At 38.3% G+C, this 19,413-nt stretch overlaps 2 protein-coding genes and 1 long non-coding RNA gene across 4 annotated transcripts; 2 read left to right on the top strand and 1 right to left on the bottom strand.

Annotated features, from left to right (window-relative positions):
* The first annotated feature begins 703 nt into the window (after positions 1-703).
* On the top strand, positions 704-4,652 carry vegfd (vascular endothelial growth factor D). Of its 2 annotated transcripts, none has more exons than XM_015039823.1 (8): positions 704-938; positions 2,604-2,817; positions 2,885-3,005; positions 3,161-3,230; positions 3,327-3,454; positions 3,539-3,654; positions 3,834-3,952; positions 4,371-4,652. In XM_015039823.1, exons 1-7 carry the CDS (start codon positions 831-833, stop codon positions 3,935-3,937), a joined length of 861 nt encoding a protein of 286 aa, XP_014895309.1. In that variant the 5' UTR covers positions 704-830; the 3' UTR covers positions 3,938-3,952; positions 4,371-4,652. The 2 variants fall into 2 exon arrangements, with proteins under 2 accessions (XP_014895309.1, XP_014895308.1); XM_015039822.1 differs by having other exon boundaries at positions 2,601-2,817.
* A 5,167-nt stretch (positions 4,653-9,819) lies between these two features.
* grpr (gastrin-releasing peptide receptor) lies at positions 9,820-15,978 on the bottom strand. The gene is made up of 4 exons (XM_015039820.1): positions 15,536-15,978; positions 12,073-12,424; positions 11,615-11,728; positions 9,820-10,490 (listed from the first exon to the last, which is right to left on the bottom strand). Exons 1-4 carry the CDS (start codon positions 15,844-15,846, stop codon positions 10,209-10,211), a joined length of 1,059 nt encoding a protein of 352 aa, XP_014895306.1. The 5' UTR covers positions 15,847-15,978; the 3' UTR covers positions 9,820-10,208.
* Positions 14,225-14,871, top strand: LOC106952004 (uncharacterized). Its single transcript, XR_001425906.1, has 2 exons — positions 14,225-14,725; positions 14,801-14,871. It is a non-coding gene; the product is annotated as an uncharacterized LOC106952004 (long non-coding RNA).
* Positions 15,979-19,413: the final 3,435 nt, after the last annotated feature.

Raw genomic sequence — 19,413 nt, 5'->3', positions numbered from 1 at the left:
TTGAACCTTGGAATCTGTTGCTGCAAATCAACAGCGCTACCAGCTGCACCACTGTGCAGCTTTTGTTTTTTTCTTGTGTGTATGTGTGTGTGTGTGTGCATTTCCAGCAAATTAAATACTAAACAGAATGGGTCTGGAAGAATAGGATGTCTAGGAGACGGGTGTGGTGCTGGCATCTTATTTCCCGTCACACGTTACGGTGGTCTGGATCACATTTAAAACACATGTCCCTGCTCCTGGAGCGGCTCAGTAAGTCTAGACTTGACAAATGATAGAAATGAAATCTATAAGTTAATAGATATATCACATATATCTTGGTGCTGTAAGACCAGCAGCTCTTGAGACTTTGTCAAAACTAAATTTTGTAGCTACTATCACGCAGGGTTGTTTTCCCATAAAAATTAAGGCCATCTAAGGCAGCAAAGCCGTACAGTTGGAAGCCCTGAAATACACTAGTAGTAAAGAGCTTTTTTACCCAGCAGGTCTAGCAGCCTCATTATCTGACTGGAAACCTCAACTTCTCCATCAAAGCTTTAGCAGGAACGTCCTGGTTGAAAGCCCATCTCTCCTTTAGGCTTATAGCTGACTAGGTTGCTGCAACAGGTTGGCTCAAACACACACATACACACACACACACACACACACACACACACACACTCTACATTCAGCTGGAAGATCAAGAGTTTTTTGTTTTTTTTGACGCAGATGAGTTGTGAAAAGACAAAGTGTGTGGTCTGAGACTCTCAGCTGATCCAGCATTTGGAGAGGCAGCAAACTCTCAGAGCTTTTACAGCCCTGCTCACAGAAAACAAGGAGAGAGTCAACCGTGGATGATGAAGAAGAAGATGACATGCAGTCTGGGCTGGATCTTTTTCTTGCTGTTGGAGCTCGGTTGGATAAACATGAGCTCCAGCATGCACAGGGAAGGTGGCAACAGGGTAAGTTCATTTATGAAACTTTGCACTGATGCATGTTTAGTCCTAACAGCAACCATGCTCATCTACTCAGCTTTAACAAGAATACCAGTTAGAAATATGTTAGGCATTTGGCTTCATTGGTACTTATTACAAACTATGCAGGCATATATTCAGGTAAACTCTTTCAATTTGAGTTGTTTCTTTATGCACAAACTTTATAGTGACTCTGATACTCAGTCGCAGTCACAACCCACAATTTCAGCTTATACTGGAGAGGAAATACACCAAACATTTTGATTATTTCATGTTTCTCCACCCCCTGTTTGAAGACCTGCAGATCATATTTTTAGTCTAGGAAGGTTTTATTTTCATTTGAAGTGCTTTCCAGTTTCCTTCTCACGTCGTTTAGATGCTTGACCACTTAAAATGTAGACCACTTAGAGCTGAAAAAAACATTACTTTCACAAAAAAAAAAAAACAATTTATGATATAGCATCTGAGTGGCTGCTTAGTTACACTTAAGCAACTTTAGATTCTATCAAATGGGGGATCTGAGTGGCTCTGGTTCTGTTTAATTCTGGTTTGGCCAGGATGGGAACTCTGGCTCCCTGTGGTAGTATAACATGAGGGTTTATGGTTTTTCTCACACCCTTGAACCCAGGCTTTAAAACTCCTTCTGGAGGAGTGCCAGCAAGAATGTTACGGCCAGCTGAAAACATTTTGTTACTGTTTGTACATTCAGCACGTGTCTTGGCATTTTAATTGTTTTAGCATTTGTAAATACTATTGGTGATGTTATGTGTTTAACATAAAAGGTGCTACACACCGACAATTAGAAAGTGTTGTTAAATCGATACCAATTACAGCCAGATTTAGTGTAAAAACACCTGCATGCAGGTGGTGGCTTGACATGGAAGTGACAAAATGTAAGACGAGACTAACATATTTATTGGTCTAAAAATAGTTGCAAAGCAGTTTTTGAATCTTTAGGATTGTGAAGTGAACGCCAGGTGAGAGTCAATGATATCCCCCCAAATGGAGAAAACATGGAGCGGTAGTGAACCCCCTGCCCTGGCATGGTCTGCCTGCCAGAGACACTCTGAGTTTTTTCTGAGATTTATGTGGACAAAATAATGCTTTGCACAGAAGGATTTTCACATATAATTTAAACTGAGATGCTCAGCAGGACATCACTTCGCAGCAGGTTATGAGATCAGCGTCTGTTACCATAGCGACGTAGCTGGGCTTCAAAAGATCCAGCTTCATAATACAAAACAATAAGCTTTAGCTCAGCTATATGTCACTTTGTAGTACACAACTTTCTCATGTTCATTTGATGCTGAATATTTAAAGCCGTCGTATTAATTTGTTCCTCCAGTGTGTGACTCATATACTTCCTGCTAGGAATGCATATTGAAAATGAAATTAAAAGCATTCACAGATTGTAGTTTTCATACTAATTGTCTATTTATTGTGTATAAAATTTAAATGCTGAATCCATAGCCACACTTAATAAAGATATCTGTATCGTGCTAATTTGAATGTTTGCTTTTTTTTTCCATTGAGAAATTATGCCTATCTCTAAAAATGTTCCAGTTTTCATGAATAACTTTCAAATCAATCACAACTACACCCCGGTTAATAGGATTGTTTCAGTGTTTCTGTGTGTTTTCTTGAACTCAGCGGGCAAGGAGACAGTGGGAGAAGCAGGTCCGCTCGTCCTCCAGTCTGGACGAGCTGCTGCGACTCACAGACTTCCCGGACTGGAAGCTGTGGAAGTGCCGCTTGAAGCTGCAGCCGCTCCAGGTCCAAACAGAGGCTTCCTCTTTTCCCCCTTCGGTCGGGTCGCACCGCTCCACACGCTACGCAACGATACCGTATAGCCTAGAGATACTTAAAGGTTGGATCGTGTGCAAATCACCGGATGCGGGTTTGCAATACTATTCGTCATTGCTTTCCCTCTTTAGCCGTAGAAGAAGAGTGGCAGAGTATTCAGTGTATGCCCAGGGAGACGTGCATCGATGTGGCCCAGGAGTTGGACTCTCATACCTCAGTTTTCTTCAAGCCTCCCTGCGTATCTGTTCACAGGTGAGTTCTGCGTACAAGTTCGTGTAATCCAACTTTTAATCATATTTATTGTGAAAAAAGAAAAATCCCTAACGCCACAGCATCACATCAGTCGTTGATAAGCTCTGATTGTCTTTTTTTTATTTTTTTATTTTTTTATTTTTTTTTGCTGACAGGTGTGGTGGCTGCTGCAACGACGAGGGCCTAACTTGCAGGAATACGTCTACTGTGTACGTGAATAAAACGGTGAGTAGCTCACAATGCGACTGAGTTTTGAAGGAGTAGAAGTAGTTTTCAGTAGTTGTTGAATTTAACAACTCTGTCTGTGATTGTGTCTTTTAGATTTTCAGCTTAACGCCTTTTAATCTTGTACCAGAACCCGTGCTGATAAAAGTAGCGAACCACACCGCATGCAGATGCATGGAGCCGGCAATAATTCGACGTAACGCTCAGCTACGCAGGCGCAGTGGGTGGGTAGAGAAAGTCTCAAAAACGCTTTGCTCTCTCTCACCTTTGTTGGAGTTCATGTTTTCCCCCATGTGGTTTATTATCAGCTGCCCTCTGATGAGAGAGATGTTGGAAGCAAAGGACTCTGGGAGACTTTGTGCTAGTGGATGGATTTGGGATTGTTCAAGTGAAAAATGCATACCTTACCCCTCCAGTACATCAGGTTTGTTTTTGGTGAAATATTTCTCAATCTTTTGACATGTTCCCAAATTAAAGAGTCATGTTTTTTTGTTGTTGTTGTTTTTAAGGGAAAGGTTTACCATGCAGGAATATCTCCCTAGAAAATGTTGAGTTTTGAATGTTATCACTACCACTGCTGCATCAATAATATCTTTTGTGCAGAGCTTCCCCTCAGGTCCTGGTTGTCGGACTGTGAGATCGACGTGGAGCGCTGCGAATGTCTGCCCAGACCTCAGCCAATTGTGTGGGCACCCACAGGAATTTGATAAAGACTTATTCAGGTAGAAATCGTAGTGAATTTGATCTAAAACTCCCTTGTGTTTTTCCAAATCTTTACTCCTTCAACTACATTATGCATTGTCAAAGTAAAAACAAATCATTACAGAAAAAGAAACAAATTTATGCAATTGAACTGTTGTAGGATCAGACCTACAAAATCTGATCCTACAAAATCACTATTATGTATAACAGCCTTTTTTTGTTTTTTGTTTTGCTTTGATTAGTTTAACCTGCCCGAAAGACATTTTTTTTAATTGTGTGAAATACTTTGCACTCATGTTGTGGTAATAATAAACTTGCTTGACTCTAGAGAAATAAAAACCAAACTTTGCTTTCTAAGACCATCGCTGAACTCAGATTAATTCAGGAAATAAAAGTCTGAATCCTCATGATCCTCACTGATTTCTCTTTGCCTTGCAGGTGCAAACTGCCCAAGTAGAGCTTCACTGGACATAACAATTACGACAAGCTGCTCAATGGGGAGCAATGACTAACATAAAATGTCCTTTAAGTTATTTAGTCTTATTTATGCAAATCACTTTAATTATATTAACTCACTCGACCACGTTAATAGACTGGTTTAACATGACAGGATTAGGCTTTCATCAATGTACAGTGTATAAATGTGTATGATATTGCATTCATTATTTGCGCGCTGAATGTGTAGCATATACAATAAAAGATTATTTTTATAATTCCAAACTGCTGACGTCTTTGTTTCTCTGATATTCTGCTGTTTACATCCAGGTTAGCCCAGAACTCTGCGTTCAGAATCAAAGTGGTTCTTCTTCTTTCATTCTTTATTACCAATGTCTGAGCAGGTCTGCGTTGAAAAATTTTGAAAAAGAAGGCCTCTCCACATTCATTGCCACTTCTATAAGAAGTATTAATTCATAAAAAAAATATACATATATTTTTTATTTATTTATTTTGTAGCTTTAAAACAATCTTGCACTGACAGTTTAGAAAGAAAATATAGTTTTCAGTTTGAAATTTTGACTTAGTAAATTTACGCTGCTGCCACGAGTCTGCTGGAGCCGAGTGAAGAACGTGGGTTCACAGAGGGGAGCTCTGTGCTCGACCGGGGTCTGCAGCCCCATGAAGGAGCAGCGAGTAAACAGGCGGCACTTTGCATGAGCAAGGGTCCAAATGGCTGCTACTGGGGACAAAAGGAGTCCTCAAACACGCATGAAAGAATCCAAGAAACACTCCAGGTATGTTTGTGATGAGAGAATAACATTATAACGTGATTTAAAACAAACAAAAAAAATGTTTTCCAGCCACATAGTGCCATTTTATAGCTTAATCAGCAACTAAGCTAACTTTAGTTGTCATAAAAAGTCTATATATTTATATATATATATATATATGCCCTTTTAAGTCAAAAATGACAAGAAGAAAATATCTTAAGTAAACTTCTGCAATCAGAGAGTTGATTATATGTAGGAAATAAAATAAAGTCTTGCTCAGACTCAAAGAGCACACTAAGACAGACTTCTTAATGGAAATCTGAAGAGTGATCTCTATTCAAATCTAAAATATGTCTCCTTTAAAACCCCCAGAGCCATGAGGAAGCAGCAGGGTGAGGAAAAGACTCCGAGCATCTCCAAAACATTTGTTTTTCTGTTCATTTTGCTGTTGAAGTAGAAAAAAAGGATTGATTTTCATGTGGGTTTATAAAATTTCTTTCCACAACAATGCTTCCAGTCGATAAAATGTGAAGAGGAAGACATGATGTTGGTACATTCCTGTTGTACAAGGCTCTTAATTGATTTTTGTGATTCATTAATAGGTCAGACATTGCAGTATCTGAATGCAGTCATCTCTGTCGTGAGCGCAAAATATTTTGAACTTGAGGAGCAAATTTGTTTCTCTTTTACTTTCTTTAAATAAAAAAAAAGCCAAACTAAAGGGAGTCGGCTGCTGCTGGCTTTGACAAAAGGAAGAATTTTGTCTCCCTCTTCTTGTAGAATTGGAGTACTCCTATTTCTTTTAACGTTCCTGATGTTTACCTGAGTTGAGCTCTTTATGCTAATGTTTCATATAAGCAACTGTTTTAATTGTATAAACGAGCTAGTAATATAATCTAATTGTTGATTTTTTTTTATATATATACATTTATGACCAAATACCTTTTAGGAAACTAAAGTTTGATAAGAAACAATCGCAAGAATAACTAAAATTGTTAGCATTTGCAAAGTGGGACTTCTTAAGCTGTCCATCTTAGAGAGGCCTTAATAAATATAATGCAAACCAAGAATACTTTAAAGTGACTCCCACTTAATCAAAACATTGTTTAGCAGTTAAGAGGCAGCTGTAAACCATCTTGTGAAAATCCCCAGGGTTCATAACTGCATCTTTATACACAAAATTACAACTTAATTCATGAGGAAATCCAATCAGATCTTCATTTTAACACAGAACGTGCTTTCTAAAATGGATACTTTGGAGACGACATTGAAATTCTGACCTTTCGTGACCTTATTTGATTTTCAAGCTGATTAATAAAAGTTTGGATTGTGAAAGAATCTCATGTGCTCAGACTGACGGATTTCTGAAGTTTTTCCTCAGTCAGCCATTTCACCTTGGAAAATTTAGCTTATTGAAACAAAACAAAAACCTGTTAGAGAAGTTTACAGGCTCCAACATTTCATCCCTACAATGAGGTATGAAATTTGGCTATTAGTTTTAGGGGCGAATAAACATTCGGTGTCACTTTTTTTTTTTTTTTTTGACATAAACCTGTTTAGTTGTTTGTTTCTTGGTTCACTAAGTCTTGATTTCAGCTGTGACTTTCACATAGTTACCAACAAGAAGAGCACAGATCCATATTGGTCTGGGGAAACATGAGGCAAATAGAAGGAACCAGCAAGGAGTGAATGAAACAAAAGTGCTTAATTACTGGGAAGTGTGATTGCTGGAACAATGGAGCAGAACTAATTACAAAACTGATGCAGCTGTAAGGGAAGAGCTGAGGGAAAGAGAAATAACAAAAGAGAGAAAAGAGACAAAAACACCAGCAGGAGGAGGTGAGGAAACAAACTTAGCCACAACTGGACACAAGAAATAACCAGCAAAGATGAACTTACTAAAATAACTAAGAACAGAGTGAACTAAAGAGAAACAGCCTAATCAAAGGGGAAACAGAAAAATAATAAAAGCTATAAACCCAGAAAAATCCAAACCACCCAAAGTCCAGACATATGATGGTCCTTCCATATTGCTTTTTTGTGCCTTTTTGAGAAGCAAAAACTATTTTATTTTAAAATTCAAACCAAATTGCGAGTTTGTGGTTAGTTTAATGTCTTTAACTCATTATACTTCCTAACTTGATTTCTCAGAAAGATGTGGAAGGAAACTGACATCTTCAATAACGACTTTCACTTACATAAAAAAAAAAAAAAACAATGTGAGAATATGTCAAAATATGTTGACGGGAAAATATCAAGACCCACAAACAACTTCAACCAGTGGTGGTTCAGAGTAGCAGCAACAAGATGATGAATAAATCCAAACAAAACGTAAAACACAATACAGGACACCACATTAAATACAACAACCAGGCAGAACTTGACGATTCCAGGAAACATGCTCATCGTCTCAGCTGTGGATTTGTCACAGTGACACTCACTCAGGGTTGAGTCTTTACTGGCTCACAGTTTCCCCTGTGAGCCAGTGGGCCTTTTTAATTGGCAATACTGTGAATATTTTGTAGTAAAGGTGTAAGAAAGGTGTCTTTGTTCCCCCTAAAAAGACTGTCAGCTTGGTCAGTCCCATGCATAATGTGATGTCCCTGAAGGTCTTGCTGCCTTCATTTCTAGAGCATTTCTAAAAAAAAAATAAAAAAAAAACCCAGAAGATTTAAATGTAAAATGACAAAAGGCAACAAACCCAAGCAGAAACAGTGGGTCAAGAAACGACTCATCCCATGGGTCTTTTCACACACAGGGTTGCTGCAGGGACCCCTCTGATGAGGCCGATGGTGGTCAGAGGCCTGTTTATTTACAAAACCCGATAACAATGAGAACATCAGGCTGAGGTATCCTATCGCAATTGTGTGAATAAATTTTAATTTCATGCATGTTGTTCCAACATTAGGCACATTTGTTGGCAAATTGACAAACAGTTGCTGACGGGATGCGAGACGGCGCTCCTCTGTATTTTTAAAGACCTAAAAATATCTTAACGTGCCACTGAAACCTTGTCTCACTGGATGAAGATCATCGCATTAAGCTCCATTCATCAGCATTAATAACGAGTCAGCTGGCTGCATGTGCTGCTGGAAGAGGGTCTTTTAGGGCAGCTGAAACAACAGGTTCAGTTCCTGGAACGTACAACGTCTATAAATTAAGACTGAAATATCTCTGGTTGGTTTTATGTTGCACAAATTGTATTTTTGTTGCATTATTTCTTGGTTGAAGTTTCTTAACAACTTTCCTGTGACATGGTTAAAACCAATATTCATGTGATTTTTGCAGGATGTAGCTTTATTGTCTTAACCAAAAAAATAAAACAGACTATTACGTTGTTTATCTTTACTCAGAATTGCTGTCCATAAAACATCCTGTTTTAAAATATAAAAATAAATCATCAAGAACATAACAAAGCCAACAAAACCAATAGATCTAACAAGTGTCATTACTTTTTTTTTTGCAATAAAAATGCCTGAATACTATTAAAAACATACTTTACTCAGTATAATTTACATTTTAGTCTTCAAATACATTGGCCAAATACTCAATCTGTACAAATACTGAACAGACTCAATTACACACTCACACAAGACTGAGCTTGAGCTTTTCTTTCTTAGAAACATTGAATTAATTACACCGCAGTTGCCACATGTTTCGCATCTGCAAACTTTTATTTGTATGGTTTAATAAACAAGGGTGTACGACTTAATTTACAAAAGCTGACTTCAGTCTCAGTCAATCTCCTAATCGTTCTTTGGATTATGAATTTTTCACCTAAGACAATGAATGATTTTATTGCAATTTAAGAGAAGAGAGGAGGCTCTGGACTTTTGTCAAAATGAAGGTGTATTTCATTAAACAAATGAACTGCACATAGTCAACAAATACATTCATTATCATCACATCAACATCTATTTCCTACTGATGTATTTAACAGAATATAAATAACATACTCCACAATTTTTATCCTGCCAAAAATAGGAATAAAAAAAAAATAAGTCTGAGAAATTATCTGTGCCAACTAAAGGTTTAATTTTAATCAAAAGTTGTTGTTTTTTTCCAGAATCAAACTGTGAAGCTGTAATATCTAATGCTATTTTTAAACAAAATTAGGAGAAGAAAAACAATGAGTTCTTCAGTGTTCCTGTCAGCATCTTAGCTCATCAGAACCTCCATAGCAGTAGAATAAAGAAGCTGAACTGCGGTCCTGAACTTGTCGGATCAACTCTTTGTGAAACGGACCGGGTCTCCAAGCAAACAGATGTCTGAACCAATTTGCCTTTCTGTGTCAGGGAGATCTGGCCCAGCTCCCTGGATGGTTTATGTGGATTGTTTCCCAGTTTGGCTCACGCCAGAGAAAATTTGGATTTGAAGTAACTCAGAACCCGTAGAATGACGCTGATCAAAAAACCACTGCGGAAACTTTACCTAAATATTACAAAAATTTAAAACACTAACCACCATTTAAAACTAACTAATGATGAATTATTTTAGAAATATTTTGGAAATTATGTAAGTTTTAATGTGTTCCTAGGTGGCTTAATTTGGACTTAATTTATTTTTTCTGTTTTTTTGGAGGTTGAGACTTTCTTCACTGCCTTGTCCATCAAAATACCAAGACTGCTTCCAACTGATGTACCAACGCCTGTTCTTTTGTTTTCTTTCTTTTGCTTACGTTTTATATTATTTTAGGAATAGACCATCAGAAGATTCATTCAAAAACAAACTGATAAATAGATATATACAAGCACAAATTGATCATTAACCACATAATTTGCAAAACTGTACACGACTCTTAAGATGAAAAGATTGTAGGCCATCTTCTCAAATGCAGAAATGCAGCCTAGAAACTTTAAAAGTGTAAAAAAAAAAAATCTGAAAAAATGTAAACAGCTCTGACGTTATTTCACAAGCACAATCTCAATTCTACACCGAACATTTTACACAAAAACATCACCACAGAACTCTCTGTAGTGTTTTTAAAGTCTAGATTTTCTACATGCGTTTCGCTTTTCATGTGGAGAAAAAGATCCCAAATTGACGACCCTCTCTCTCACAAACACTTTTATACGTAGTCCTCCTGGCAGAGCTGCCTGCCATTGATCATCGTCAGGCTTGCCACAGAGTGATGTGTGCTGTGGACTGAAGTCATGCGTGTGTTATAATGTGTTGGGCTCTGTGGGGAGTGTTTGAACGTGACATGACAGCAGCAGCACAGCTGCTGGTTGAACTGCTTCTTGAAGCTTTTGCTCAGCAGGTAAAGGGCAAACGGGTTCATGCAGGAGTTAGTGAAGGCCAGAATCCGAGCAACAATGCTGAACACAAAGTGACCCAGAGACGTGTCCACCTGGTGGAGGAGAGAAAGAAACGGATTATGCATATGTAAAGTAGTGTGAAAAGGTATTTTGTCCGTTTCTTCGCTTTTTTTTCCTTTTTCTTTTACACCTTAGTGTTTCATATGTACGTGTCAGTCAAACATGCTGAGACTAAATACACTTTTTTTTTTCCATTGTTAATTTTAATTGTTCCTATTATGAAATCCATCCCCTTAAAAACTAATTATTTGTTTGTGTTTGTCATTTTGGAGCAGCAGGACTATAGTGAAGCTTTTATTTAAAGACAACTAAAAAGTGTTAGATTGAGACCCAAACTGAAAATCCTCAATGAGAAAACCAATAAAGGCTCAATCAAACTTTGTAAGTAACAATCCTGACTAGCTATAACGGAGAGTTGAATTAAACTCATATACCACAAATACTGTATGTACACAACACCAGTAGTCACTGGTGCATTTGTAGAGTACATTGATAGAGTAGGGGAAACAATTCTGGTAAAATATGACTTAAAATTACTGTCTTCTCAGAGATTTTTCTTTTTTTCACTTCATTTGAGAACTTTATATGATATATGTAGCATGTCAGGTGAAAAATATAAAGAACTGAGCCCACTTAGCTTTCTGGAGAATATAACCTCTACTTTGATACCAACAAAACCTTTCACTCTGGCAAGATTGTCAAAAACTTGTTGACAGCAACAGGAATACATTTCTAAAACTGAATAAATACAACAAAAAGATTATAATTAGGCAAAAAAGACACCAAAATTAAAACATGAGCAATTTAACACTGACAATTAAATCAGACCAATCTTGAACAGTTCATAAACTCACAGAAATATTTTCTATAGAAGAAAATAAATAGAAGCAAAGAAGTAACAAACGTTACAGTGTTTAATTACATTTGTCCCATTTTTCCATGTCTATATTACAGGGCTTTATGAAAGATTATTAGAAAATGAATCGAGAGATTTTGCTTATCTTATACGGTTTGGTGCTCCAAACAGATTTAGGTCGGAAACTTTAACTTAATGCAGTGAGGAAACTGTGAGGAATAGATTTTTAAAGAAAGGAAACTGCAGAAGATTTAAAATTTTACCTAGACCTAAAACAATGACAATGTTCTTCATGGTTACCTGGGAGTAGTGATAGGAGCGGTATAAGTAGATGACGTGACTGGGCAGCCAGCACACAGCAAAGAGACCAACGAACACCAGAACCGTCTTGGCCAAGCGCTTTCTGGATTCAACCTGTCGATTGAACGAAACCGTTTCACAATGTTATCGAGGAATAAAATACATGCCTGGCATTAAATGTAGATTTTTTTTTTCCATGGTATTAAAACAAACATAAAACTAATGGCAAGAGGCACTTAAACACAGCTTGCTGACATTGTGTTGTAATATATTTGTATTTTGAAAGTAAATCCAAAACAGATGACGGAAATTAGAGGTATAAAGAGTATAATGGTAAAAAGGCAGTATGGATAGTTTTCCTTTGAGAACGACATTGAAGTGGTGAAATTTAAGAAAATGACACGGACATTTTCAGTTAGCTGTTGTAAGGAAACTGCAATCAAAGCTTAAACACTAGCCTGTCGTCGTGCATGGACGTTCCCCTCCATGGGAAGGCTGGACGCACTCTTGAAAAGGCTGCGGGCGATAAAGGTGTAGTACACGCTTATCACCAACAGGGGGATCACGTAAAAAATGAGGAAGGAGGCCATGGAGTGGATCTGAGGGTGCAGTTTCCCAGCGTGGGGGTAGGGGGCGCAAGTGACAAAGCTCTCGTTTGTAGAGGTCACGTTGAAGGCGTGGAGGTCCGAGTACACGGCCTCGGGGATTGCCAAGATGAGGGAGAAGACCCAGATGAACGCCGCTCGCAGGACAATGCTGGCTGTGGTGGTCGATTTCTGAAGATCAAGGGGTTTCACGATGGCCCTGTACCTGATTAAAAAAAAACAGATAATAAATATTTTTAATTGTTGATTAAAGCGATTTCAGAGAAATCCATGGGAGCACGTAAAACGCTTCTCTCATTCTTTTATTTTTAATAGTAGGATCAAATAGCACTTTGAATGTAGCATCTGTAATTTTGTTATACTTGCAGGTCTGTTGTGTACAACAGTAATAAAGCTTTCTATTGCAGTCTGTTGCTGTTCTTTGTGCTTGACAGAATACATGTTAGATGTAAGTAGGCTTGGTTGAGCTTTTGTATGGGCACTTTTTCATTTTGTAAGTGCTTTCAATTGCAGGAAAAATGTATGCCACTTCCTAGATATGTATATAAGAACTCACACCTCTATTTTGACTAAATTAGTAATTCACCTTGAAACACCTAAAAGTGTGTGTTTTTTTTTTGTTTTGTTTTTTTTTCTAAGCTGGAGAATAGGAATTTATTTTCTGAGGCACATATAAAAAACTTTTTATACTGGAATACCATTCTTCCTCTCTATGTGGGGTATACTGTATGTGAGTAGCAAGGTGGGATATTGTTGCTTTTTGCCTCTAAGCCACTAAAGGATATAATGATACAGCCAGTAAAAACAGAGCACTTTTATGATAATCAACACAATCAATAGCACAGCGATCAGTCCCTGGTTCCACCATTCTTCATTTATATCAGGACAACAGTGTGACCTGTGCCAGGCAGCCTGAAAGAGAGACTTCAATTTACCACAGCATTGGAGAATAACTTTGACATACATTCTTTGTTTTTTTGCATGCTGACTGCCATAATAGTAAAAACTTGCTCAGAAATACCATTTGACTGACATGAGAGGAATGGATGGCAGTTAATTTCCCCTTTTGGGATTAATAAAGTATTTTTGAATTTGAATTTGAATTTCCAGGCTATTTGAGGTCCTGACAATGTCATGAGTGCAACTTCTTAATTAGCTGACATTTACACAGCTGAGTGTCTGTATTTGTGCTGCATTTGCATAATCACCCTGGCCAGTTCAATGCATGACTTGTGGTGAGTTTGGCAGAAAAAAGGTGATAAGCTTCAGCATGGAAAAACCTACTTCAACAGCGATGCTATTCAGAAAGTATCACTGGGAAGTACAGACGCTGATCCAACAAGCTTCTTCAGGGAATTGTCAAAACACTTTTACAATCGTTGTATGACGTCTGTCTAAGAAAAAGCACAATGAGCCTGTTTGATATTTGTTAAGGAAACCATTTTAAATATGACAACGATGCAGAGATTCATATTCAAAAAGACTTGAGGTGTCATTGTTGCCAAATGTGGATCAACAAAGTATTGAGCAAGGGGTGTGAATACTTACGTAAATGTGATTTATTAGCATTTATTGTTTGTGATAAATTTGAAAAAGGCACAAAAGCTTTTTTCTGCATTGTCATAGTTGAGTATGTGTGTGGATCATTTTCAGGAAAGGATTAATTTAGTGTGACTTATGGGTCAAGGCTGTAAAGTAATAAAATGTGGGGCAAAATGAAGCACTGTGGATACGTTCCAGATGCACTCTCGAGCTTAATTTCATCTGCCATTCAATATTGGTGAAATAAAAATGTCACCAATATTTTTGTGTGGTAAAAATCTTTACAAACAACAAAAAAGGGAAAATGAAATATATAAAATCTACATTCAGGCGGAAACATTTTATGTAATACCATGTTAAATAATCGGCCAGTGGGAAATGAATGTATAAAGGGAAGATAAATAGAAAATCTCTGTTGTTTTACATGTTTTCTATCTACGTAACGAAGTTTGAATGTTATGATTCATGTCCTGTCCATGCTGTGTTAAGCACTCATTCAGTCCCCCTGCCACACCTGATTGCTTACCTGTTCCACCTGGGCCTTGCCCTATCTAAACACCCCTCAGCCTCTGCTTCCTTGCCAGATTATCGACAGCCACGAGCCAGTAGTGATCCAGCGTTTCATTCCAAGCCTTCAAGTGTTTCTTCGACCCTCCTTCTGACCACGGATTTTCCCCTCCTGCCAAGCCCCTCACGGATCCCTTCTATTCTGGATTTCTGGACCCTGACCCAAGCTCTGCCTCTTGACCACCGATTACTGCCTGCCCCTCAAAACTAAGTTTGTTCTCTCTGTCCTCCTGTGTATGACCTCAGCCTGATACTTGACAAAGTCCCTGGGTGTCGCATTTTGGATCTCCCCGTGGAGATCTTCATTGCCTCCTCAGAACCCTGTTCCATTGGTTTCCTGCATCTCCCTGTCATCGGACCCTCTGTTCCTCTGCTCCGCCCGTCCATTGCTCTACAGGTCAGTTAAGCTGAACATTTCTCAGATACCCCTCCTTTATCCGTGCATCACCAGTCTTCTCCCCTCTCTCCTCAGTGCTGTGTTGATGACCTCTCCCTGTGCAGTAACCAGTATAAGAAAAAATAAACTTTTTTCCTTTTTGTATACTCCTGTGTGTGGTTGAATTTCCGGGTCCCCTCTGAGTGTCCTTACATTGAATGGTTTTTTGTTGTTGTTTTTTTTTAATATACCTGTGTGTAACCTGTTCCACAACAAAGAAACACAGTCAAACACATTTTTTTTTTCTCCCGTGACATTGCTGGATCAAACCTGGAGTTAAATTTAAAGCTAATTTAATCAGCTAAATTTAACCAGCCTGTCAGCTGCGTGTTTGTCAGTACTGAAAGGTTTAGAGAGAGACCTCCATAACGATGAACCTGAATCAGTTTTCAAGGCACTACGCAAATGGCAGAAAAGGGAGGAAAAGGCTCAGGCACAATTCACTGAATGAAATGCTCTGTAAAAGAAACTATGGTGATTTTTTTAAAAACTGGAAGGAATGTCTAATTTACGTAGATTAGACATTCTATGTGTTTAAAGAATTGTCCAACAGCTTTGACTCACACATTTTTTATTTATTTAGTCATTACATGTTTAGTTTAGGAGTAAATATGTGAAACGTGGCTCAGCAGCATCACTTAATTACTAAAAATAAATAAGTAGTGACCAATTTTCTGTTTGTGAACTAAAAAATAGCTGATCACAACATTCAGCTGATCAATACTGAATGTTTGCTTAGACAACGGATTTCAAGTGAAAACAGCAGCTTACCTGTCGGCAGAGAGGGCCGTGAGGGTGAACACGGACACCCCAACAGAGGTGAGCTGAATGAAGGGGATGACCTTACAGCCCACTCTCCCGAACAGCCACTCGTCTGAAAGGTAGCGGCTGGCGTCCACCGGAGCGCATGTCACCAGCAGCAAAACGTCCCCCAGCGCAAGGCTCGACATGAACAGATTGGGAACATTGCGGATAGATTTGGCCGAGCAAAACGTCCTGATGAGCGTGATGTTGCCGATGAGTCCCAAAACGCTGATGGCCCCGTAAACGGAGGCGATGGCCACGCCGGCATACCACATCATCCGAGGGGAGCTGCGCGATCAAGTGATGCTGCTGCGCGATGCGTTGGAGTGAATACTCTCCATCTCTCTCGCAGTCACAGAATGCAGAAGAGATAACAGGGAATTATGTTCTCGTAATGATCTTATATATCCATGGAAATGAGGGGGGGTAAAGCTCAGTGTCCAACTTTGGAGATGTGCGCATGACTTACTTTCAGAGCGCGCAGCCACTAGGTGCGCTCAAAATAAGACAAATTAAACATTTGAATTTAATTTACATTATGTATCATAGTATAGTTTTGTTGTTGTTGTTGTTGTTTTTTAGTTTAATTAACTCCTGTTATCCAGTGGGTGTACATAGTTGACGTTATTGAGGCCGAATGCTTTGTGGTGAAATTAAATTAACTTTTGTTTCCTGTTATTTTATTGATGCTCGTTTCTTGGTTTAAGTTTTAAAAGTTCATTTCACGTTGACATTTCAGCTCGATTTACTGCCTGTACTTCTCTAATCAGCGCACCTGTTGCCATTTATTTATTTATTTATTTATTTATTTATTTATTTATTTATTTCTGGATGTGCACTCAAAGGCCACTTTATTAAGTAGCCTACATCTCGCTAATACCGGGTGGGACTCCGTTTTCCTCTCTCTTTTTTGCCTTCAGAACTGTCTTCATGGCATAAATTTAGCTATGTGTTGGAAAGCTTCCCAAGGCATTAAGGTCAGTTTTCTGTTCTTAGCTGGAAGATGTTACATCCGGTGAATTCTGGTGTTGTAGCCCATTTGTTTTAAGGTTTAGATCAATGTTGTTCTTCACCACGTCTAGGTGTCTAAGTGCTTTTGATGACACCCTCTCAGTTCTTTTCCCTTTTTCCATCCCATCTCATGAGTTTTTTTTTTTTTTCATCCTCTTCCTGCAGTCACAGCACCACTTAATTCATTACTCTACAGTGTTTTCTCTACACCAGGACTGCATGCTGCTGTTTTACTCCCATTATTATTGATAGCAGACAAAAACAGACGTCCACTGCATCCATCCATCCGTCCGTCCATCCATCCGTCCGTCAGAGTTAGGCTTTAAACATGTTCCTTTTTTATTTTAGCAGCACAAGCTAACACTAAAACCCCTAACCTGTTCAATCAGTTAACTGATAAGGTTAAGTTTAAGTAGATAGCTATTTTCCTTGACTTGAAGATTGAGACTCGTCTGCCTTATTTGAATGGTATGTTCTCTTGTCTTTCCAATTTTGGAAGTGAAATGTCTTCTATGTGGTGTTAATTCTACACAACAAGATAAACTAACACACAGTGACAAAATACTCAAGTAATGAAATGTTTTAAATGAATTTTAGGGATAGCACTTGGTCTTGGGAATTTTGTCAGCAAAAATGTTAATACTTTATAAGATATGAGTTTTTTACAGTTTCAATTGATCCTAAAATTTGGATTTTCTTCCTAAGTGTATGAGATTATTTTAAAATAAAATAAAAAATATTAATTGTTTTAAGGCTTTTACACAGTTTCTACATGCCAGTAAATGTGCATGGGGCCGTTTATTTTTAAGTTTCTCATTACATCTTCGCACAACTTAGTAATACCGAATGAAACTTTATTTCTGTGACAGTTGTGTTTGACTGAGAGTTCTGGGCTAACATAGATCTACTTTTTATTACATTTATAGTTAAATATTTACAAAAATAAACAAGATTGCGACATCAGTTTTAATTTATATTTTACAGAAAAGTTTTCTATTGACAAGTGACAAATGTACAAATATATACTTTCTCCAAACTCAGTGCAGAAAGGTACCATCCAAGACTCAAACCATCTTGATTCCAAGCAACAGCACTAACAGATGCCCCACCATTTAACCCTCCATTACTCAGTAAATGTTAATGGTAATTTCAGAAACTATCTTTAGTTTCAATTTTTTTTCTTTCTGATTTAAGCCATTTTTAATCCTTTATTTTTCAACCTATTGGATATCTGTACTCAGTGCATCATTTGAAACATTGACCAACATTTTCTGAAAGTGTCTGAGACGTTCCCAAAAGAGTAAGTGCAGTTATTCTTTCTTAAAGTGACAGAAGATGAGGGATTCTAAAGAGCAAACAGTCGAATTCACACCCGACATACGCTCAGCTGGTCTCTCTAGACAGCATTACGTCTGAATAGATATGTGGCTGCTGCAGGAAAAAAAATGGCTCTCCACAGGTGTAAGAGATAATAAAGGACCTCTAAACCTTCAGCAGCAGGTCATGAAAGAGAAAAGTAATCCATGAAACACCTTTTTACATTTGCAGCGAAACACTGATGTAATAGAAAACGCTCGGACATAAACACAAGTCAATGACTCAGAGCAGGAGGATAGCAATGCCACTTGGAGAAAGAACATCTATAATCCTGGATTATTGCTATGGTTCAGGGGCGGATCTACTGGGGTGGCATGGGGTGGCAGTTGCCACCCCAAACGAGAGCCTTGCCACCCCTGTTGCCACCCCAGCTGGCGACAATGAATTCAAATAGTTATGGCAAATAGGACATTAAGCGCATGAAACTCTTTTTTACGACAACATTGAATGTAACACAATGTAACCTGTTTTAAAATAAGCACAGGATTCCTGACATGGTATATCTGGTACTCAGCCACTGCTGAGTAGCTGGATGTGCGAGAGAAGGACAGAGCGCCAGCAGCATTGATGGATATATATATTACTGGACTGGACATTAGTGATTTATCGTAAGTCACATATACGTCATTGCTGTCCATTGAGTCAGGAATATCGGTGGTCAGGAAAATACTACAATCGCGCAAATAATCATAGCAACGGACGAAATGTTTAGCAGTTAAGTCAACCATAGATAATGGTAATAAGGGCTTGAGATTTCACAGGTGAGGAAAACGTTTTAATTTTAAAGAAAATATTGAACAAGTGAGCAGTGGGTCAGTTATACTAGCCTAACTGTTGCTGGCCTCGTATTAACTTTGATAGCCTTAGCATGTGCTGCGCAGTTCGGTGTGTTTTGGTTCCGTTAGCACTAAACAACCCGCCCACCAAGTCATCAGTAGAGCAGCTGTTTAAATCAGCTAATCAACCACCGCGGTGTTCAGGCGAAAACTTATTAATAATCACAATATAGACATTAAGCCTGACAACATAATGTAACAGACTGGATGTTCTGTTTTAGTGTTTTTGCTACTTTTTTGTGTGGGAAATGTTTGTTTTTTTGGTGTTGATTCCCCGGATCGGTAATCTCTGCTCTATCTGCTCGTTGAGCTGTTGTTTGTCGGTTGCCATGGCAACGGGTCGTACGTAATACCGACATACAGAGCGAGGAAAGGCGGAATAGAAGTTGTTGGAGCTATTTTTTCGTCATTTCTTTATCCATTTGAATTCTGTTACTTTATTCTTACATTTCTATTTTTTTGTATTATTTACAGAGTTTATTTGTAGGTTGATAACTGTTGATGTTTTATTATTTTTCTTATTTATTTTCTAAATTTAGACAGGAAGTAATGTGGGTCGGTCCACTTTCTATAAGTCCAGGGGCCTGATGAAGGACCGGCAGGCATTTGGGTTTGGGGCCG

This window comes from Poecilia latipinna, unplaced genomic scaffold, assembly GCF_001443285.1.
Source record: "Poecilia latipinna isolate Pla-1442-1.1 unplaced genomic scaffold, P_latipinna-1.0 Scaffold488, whole genome shotgun sequence".
In the NCBI taxonomy this organism is placed as follows: domain Eukaryota; kingdom Metazoa; phylum Chordata; class Actinopteri; order Cyprinodontiformes; family Poeciliidae; genus Poecilia; species Poecilia latipinna.
The sequence above is the reverse complement of the archived record's forward strand: the minus strand, read 5'-3'. Positions and strand labels throughout refer to the sequence as shown.

What these genes read in the sequence shown, in the direction of transcription:
- vegfd (XM_015039822.1), top strand. Translation starts at nt 831, where the DNA reads ATGATGAAGAAGAAGATGACATGCAGTCTGGGCTGGATCTTTTTCTTG. An exon ending in TAGCCTAGAGATACTTAAAG is followed by an intron (nt 2,818 to 2,884) that starts GTTGGATCGTGT and finishes TTCCCTCTTTAG; the next exon opens with CCGTAGAAGAAGAGTGGCAG. An exon ending in CTGTGTACGTGAATAAAACG is followed by an intron (nt 3,231 to 3,326) that starts GTGAGTAGCTCA and finishes TGTGTCTTTTAG; the next exon opens with ATTTTCAGCTTAACGCCTTT.
- grpr (XM_015039820.1), bottom strand. Translation starts at nt 15,846, where the DNA reads ATGATGTGGTATGCCGGCGTGGCCATCGCCTCCGTTTACGGGGCCATC. An exon ending in ACGGCCCTCTCTGCCGACAG is followed by an intron (nt 12,425 to 15,535) that starts GTAAGCTGCTGT and finishes TTTTTTAATCAG; the next exon opens with GTACAGGGCCATCGTGAAAC. An exon ending in ACGTCCATGCACGACGACAG is followed by an intron (nt 11,729 to 12,072) that starts GCTAGTGTTTAA and finishes TTCAATCGACAG; the next exon opens with GTTGAATCCAGAAAGCGCTT.